At 36.6% G+C, this 6,524-nt stretch overlaps 1 protein-coding gene across 1 annotated transcript; it reads left to right on the plus strand.

The window, feature by feature from the left end:
* The first annotated feature begins 875 nt into the window (after positions 1–875).
* On the plus strand, positions 876–4,808 carry CSTB (cystatin B). The gene is made up of 3 exons (XM_074300532.1): positions 876–1,031; positions 3,711–3,812; positions 4,588–4,808. Exons 1-3 carry the CDS (start codon positions 966–968, stop codon positions 4,714–4,716), a joined length of 297 nt encoding a protein of 98 aa, XP_074156633.1. The 5' UTR covers positions 876–965; the 3' UTR covers positions 4,717–4,808.
* Positions 4,809–6,524: the final 1,716 nt, after the last annotated feature.

Raw genomic sequence — 6,524 nt, forward strand, 5'->3', positions numbered from 1 at the left:
GTCTAACTTTTCCTATAAATTTGACTTCTTGCCCCGGTTTTGCTAATTTTTTTTTGGCATTTAGCCCGCTTCGACTGGCATTTCAGTTACAATATACTTTGCCCCTTAACTTGAAGATGGGTTCAAGCCTGCAAAGTCTTAGATACCTCGCAACACTGGTCTGCGACCCCAACCTTTTGGGGTCTCCTTCGGATGCTCAACAGGGTCAAGGTGAGTTGGGCACTACAAAAAATGTAAGAGTCACAATCTGATTTTCACTTAAGTAAAATCACTTTGGAACAAGAAAAGCAATCAATGGTGAGGATTGAAGGCAGGAAGACCAATGAAAAGGCTAATTAGAATAATTTAGGTGGGAGGTGATAAGGCCTAGAATTAAACCGGTAGCTGAGTGACAACAAAGGTCCGGAACAAATGCTACGAAGACCCAAAGGTATCCCTCCCAAGTAAAAGCACTCTCACTGCCTCCCCGAGATAGGAAGCGCTTCGTAAATCTCCATTAGGCTACACAGAAATGTACGCCCTCTAATAAAACTAGCTTCCAGGAACTTTCCGAAAAGTCCTCCCAAAGACTTAAAACGAGTCCAAACGAGAACAAGAGGAATCACTGGTTCCGCAACTCTTTCTCGTGACTGCAAAGCAGCGGGCGAAACCAAGAGTTTAAGTTTGGAGGGGAAGGAGTACCGGAGGCTGAAGATGGAGCCTCCACTTCGGAGGAAACACAGCACACGGACAAATGGATTCCTGCCCTAGTTCATGTTACTTTTTTCCTGTCTCTAAGAGGTTCTCTTGGAGCTTCTCGGTTTTTTTCTGTAGCCCTCATAGCCTTTACTCTGTCACCCTTTTGGAGGCAATGGACCCCTCGGATCACGTGGGAGGTAGGGCTCGTGACTGGGGCCCCTCCCAGGTGTTCTCTCTGGGTCTGTCCCTTCTTCCCTCATTCTGCTTCTGCCGCTGGATTTGCAAAGATGCTGTGCGGAGGACCTTCGGCCACGAAACCAGCCACAGATGAAACGCAGAGGATTGCCGATGAGGTGAGAGCTGCGGGAGAGGCTGGGGAGGCTTTCTGGGCTTCGTTGCCGCCGCAGCCCCGCACTGCCGTCCCATCCATAAAAAGAGCTTCTTTGGGAGGGGAAGACCCTGCCTGAGTCTCTTCTCTCCCTAAGTCTGAGACCCTTCTCGTGGATAGGGATCAGAAAGAGCTCAACTCAGCATTTATTAAGCACCTACTGTGTGCGAGACTGGAGATAACAAAACGAAAAAAGTTTTTTTCTGTAGCAACAATCTTATTCGCGAACCACACCTAGGACTCAGATTTGGAGATAATTAGGAAATTATCCCGGAATTAGTGTCTCAAAAATCCCACAAGTCTTAGGGCAGTTTAAACTTGAATCACTTAAGGGTAAATGCTTCCAGCTCACAAAAAGCATCTTTTGAAAGCTTAATAATTGAAATTAATTTTGTATATTTTTGTGAATTTTTAAGATGTTTTTAAATTTTAACAAGGCAGGGCATCTGGTCACGCATTGTGTATGCGACATTTACTGGAAACATTTAGATGGGTCAATGGATCATCTGATCCATCGCTACTAAGCTTTTTCTTTTTTGTTGTAATCAAAACTTTTTGATGGAGGGGGAGGAGAGAAAGGAGGGACTTTTTCCAAGATTGAAATGTGAAATGCAGTCTCTTAATGAAAATTAATGTTAATGAGCAGCAACTGTTTAAAGGTTTTACAAACTTCAAAAATCTAGAGTGAGATATATGTATATATGTATATATACATACACACGTATATTATGTATACATATATCACAAGGCATAGGATTTTAGGGTCATGTTGAATTTTGATAACAACTAAAATTTTAAAAAATTAACCTTTCAATATTTTTAAGTTTGTAGCTACAGTTAGAAAGAAGGAAGTAATCGTTATAAAGTTAGGGTTTTTAACTATCACGAAGTGAGAGGCTTGACTCATCTTGACTCACCTATTTGGTTCTTATGGGAAGTATTAGTAATAGACGATCTTAAGATGATGAGATTGCATGGAATAATCATAAACACTTACTCAAAGTCTTATTTTTTTCCTTTTCACCAGTAGAGAGAACAGGAGAAAACATTGGTATCCATATTCTTTTCTTTTTAAAAATATAGTTTATTGATTTCTTTGGTCTTTGGATCACAAACATTTCCCACCACAACTCTCTTCTGTCAAAGAAAACAAACAAAAGCATAGTGACTACCTAACTAACTGTATGCAAAAAAAATGTTCTAATGGTTCTTATCACTGTCACAAGGAAAAAGCTTTCTTTTCTTTTCTTTCTTCCCTTCCTTTCTTTTTTTCCATTAATTTGAGTTAAGCTATGAAAAGGTTTTTTTTTTCATTTAATTGTGATAGTTATCATGTATATAGTTCTTTTGACCTGTTTATTGCACTCTACATCAGTTCATGTTAAATCTTGTGTATTTCTGAGTTGTTTTGTTTGTCATTTCTTATTCTATAATTTACATACCATCATTTTTTTTTTTTTTTTTGCTATACTCCAGGTACACTTAGTTTCTAGTACTTGCAAAAAAGTAAAAATAAAAAAAAAAATGCTGCTATGAATATTTTGGTGTTTATTGGGACCTCGTTCCTATCTTTAGCTTCCCTGGAATATATGCTGAGTCCAAGAGAAGTTTTGTTCCTTTGATGGCCACAGCTGAACACAGCAGATTAGAAAGGAGTTAGGAATCAAACAAGTTTAATTTCAAAATCAGGGAAATGGCTTGCTAGTTAGAAGACAGATTAGAACATTTTGCCCCCTTAAGGGGACCTAGTTAGAGTGGTTGAGCCTTGATTTATATACTTGTGGCTAGACCAAGAGTCACTATAGCCAAACAATAGTGGTGAGGCAAAACAGCAGCAATAAAGCAAATTCTTCTATTGACAAAAAGTCAATTCATAGCAGGGCTTTATATCTGGACCTATTGGTACTTAGCTGAGCTCAGAGACCATCAGTTCCAGAAAGTGAGTGCAATTGTTGTTATCACAAGCTTAGGGAACAGCTTGCTTGCTGGGCCTTAGCTGTGGAAAACAGTAATAATATCTTGACATCTTGCATAACAAATTAGTGCCCAAAACACAGACCACTTCTCATCTATCAATGTGCTTCTCTAACCATGACCATTAGATATTGCCATCTTTTCTAATTTGCATGGTATAAAATAAAATAATAAAAAGTTGTTTTTGTTTGCAATTCTTTTACATTTAGAACAAACATGCTGTAAAACTTGAGACAGGAGGAGCCATTAAAGGATGCATGATATTCTTAAAACTTTTGTTAACTGTTTCCTAATAATTAGCACTTATTATTGCCCACTTTGATACCTTTAGATGTAGGATGAACTTCAAAGTCTTATTTTGAACATATTTTATTCATATGTTTTGACTATTTATGAATTGAGGAATGGCTTTTAGTGTAATACATTTTTAGCCATTTTCTGTTTCTTTTGAATATCAGACTTTTATTGGTGTTGTGTGAAGCTTTTAAAATTGGATTTATCTAAAGTGTAAGTGACTATACCACCTACACTTAAAGGTTAATATGATTACTGTAATTGACTCCAACTCTCATCATCAAAATAATTACTATATACCATGAATTCAAGTTTTGTTTTTCCTTGTGTTCTAATTATTCAGACACATTTTTTTGGTTTGTCCTTTATTCCTCAGGTAAAGACACAGCTTGAAGCGAAAGAAAATAGGAAGTTTCCAGTCTTTAAGGCGATGGAATTTAAAAGTCAAGTGGTTGCTGGAACAAACTACTTTATTAAGGTATCATACAGAAGTACAGTGGTCCTCTAACCTGACATTGTATTATTTTAGGTGCCTTCATGATTTGGAGATAATCTAGTTTAGGTGCCTTTTTAGTTAATTGTGGAGAATTCTAGTAAATTTTGAGGAGCAGGCAAAGGTGATGATGTTTCCTGTTTCATTAACTAGATTAAATACTCCATAAATTCCAGATACCACAATAGTTAGAAAGTAACAAAAGTACTGATAGGAGCGGTTAGAGATGACTGGAACATAGACTAATCCTAAACCACTCAAAAAATTTCAGGGATGGAGAAGAGTGTTTTGAGGCAGGATATGAAGATCAATCCTTGCCTTTGAGGCCAAGAAATAAAAGGGAGAGTGGTAGGAAAGATCTCTTCCCTTCAAATTCCTTTCCTTTCCCTTCCCCTGTCCCCCCAAAAAGATCAGAATAGTCTTTGAGCTTTATGATTACAATTTGGATAATTTCTGATCCTGCAATATCAGTACAGTAACTAACCGTAAGCTAATATCAGGTACTATACATGTACTATTGTGCATATCCTTTGGTTTGTTTACCTGTATCTATGTTCAGCCATTTCTGTTGTGCCAAACTCTTAGTGATTCCATTTGGGGTTCTCTTGGCAAAGATACTGGAGTCATTTGCCATCTTCTTTGATTTGTCTTATACAAGACACACAAAGAAAGTCTTTGCTTGATATTCAGTTTAAATAGAATAAAATATATTTTGTCTATAACTGTTTATTTTTATTTCTGTTTATTTTTTGTTTCTTAGGTTCATGTTGGTGAAGAGGAATTCATACATATGCGAGTGTTTCAAAGTCTTCCTCATGAAAACAAGCCATTGCTTCTATCCAGTTATCAAACCAAGAAAACCAAGGATGATGAACTGGCCTATTTTTAATGCACCATTTTGAATAGTTGATCTTTGTTCTTTCATATGGTTATATTATATAAATCATATGAGCAGAAATAAAAATTTGGTATATAACAAAATAGCTTTCTGTTTTCTAACTCTGATATATGACCACAAATCATTTCAGTGTTCATTAGGGATTTTCAGGTACACTGAACTTACATAGCAATACCAGCTAGGCCTTCTCTGGGCCTTCAGTAAACCTACTTTTTCAAACTGTTCAAAGACTCAAGTGTCTCATTTTTGTCTTAGTATCAGCTCTTGCAGTTTTGTAAAAGATTGATAACATTGCTTAGAAGAACATGCTTGGAGACCTAATTTTTACCTTTTGGCTGGGGTGATCATGAGGGTCATAGATGTAGAGATAATCTGGTTTATGCCTTCATTTTTTTTTTTAAACCCTTTTTTTCAAATATGAGAATCTGATACCTGGTGAAATTAATTTGTATAATTTCATACAGATAATAAGTAGCAGTATTAGAACTCAATTAGCTCTGAATCCAGTGCTTTTCCCATTAAGTAGATATGTGCTGATATTTTAATCCAGCAGGTAGGCACCCTGAAGGGGATGTGCATATCTCTTGGCATTAATTATATCTATACCTAATAGGTTTCTTTGACTTGCCCATATTGAAGTTTTCATCTGTAACAGAGTAAGGCTTTTGAGGGCTATTATTTGTGAACAATCTCTACCCTCTCTTTCCTGCTTGCTGAAATGGTATGATAAGACTTTTCTTATTTCCCTCTACCCCACAACATGGCCCAGTCTTTCACCTATTTCCCCCCTTACCATCTTCTGCTATAGATTAAGTTTCTTTCTGGACCTAGCTTTGCTAACACAATTTCTTGGCCATCTAAGAGTACAGAGTCTATGTCCCTTGAACTTGGTAGATTTCCATACATGTGACCATGTCCTTCACTCTATTCTGTCTTGGGAAGTCTTGACCAGACTTATTTCTATGTGTTCATGACAAAAGAACGAAGCCCCAATGATTGTTATATATCCCTGCTGTGTTAGGACAAAGTAAACCTCCTTTTTCAAACTGTTTGAAGACGCAAGTGCCTCATTTTTGTCTCAGTATCAAACCTTAAACTAAGAGTACTGGCATAAGAGCCACATACAACATGGGCTAGTGGTTTTTGATATCTCATTTGATTTATTACACTATTGTCAGGCACTATAATTTGATGCTCTTTGTAAGTATAAATGTCATGTACTAATACAAAATGTTATGGAATTGCTTATTACCTATAGAGTACCTGTGATACCATCCCTGACAAGTTGTCATATTGTCTGTATTTGAAACTCATTTAAGGGTTTGTAAAATTGTTTATTTTTTCCTTACCAAGGAAACATTTACTTTCTGATTTCCATCCATCGAGGAAATGTTATCTTCCTGAGGGAAGGATTGTCTTACCTCAATATTGGTATATCCCCTGATATTTGACATAAGATAAAAATCTTAATAAATCATTGATTGATTGATCCTAGTTCTGCCATATAGGTCCAGACAAAATGTCTTCTACATGAAAACCCTTCAAGTATTTGAAGTTCTGGGTTCCTTAGATGGATAGAATGCTGGACTTGGAATCAGGAAACTAAGTCCTCTTTCATTTATTTGCCCCCAAATTCCAGGAAAGTCACTTAATCTGCTTGTCTTATTTACAATAGCACTCACCTCTTAAGGCTGATGTAAGGATAAATGAGATGTGTATAAAATGCTTTGCAAACCTATATAAACATTAATTATTATGCCTTAATAAAGAGCTCTGGATACAGCTACGTAATTTTAAAA

This window comes from Sminthopsis crassicaudata, chromosome 3 (genome assembly GCF_048593235.1).
Source record: "Sminthopsis crassicaudata isolate SCR6 chromosome 3, ASM4859323v1, whole genome shotgun sequence".
In the NCBI taxonomy this organism is placed as follows: domain Eukaryota; kingdom Metazoa; phylum Chordata; class Mammalia; order Dasyuromorphia; family Dasyuridae; genus Sminthopsis; species Sminthopsis crassicaudata.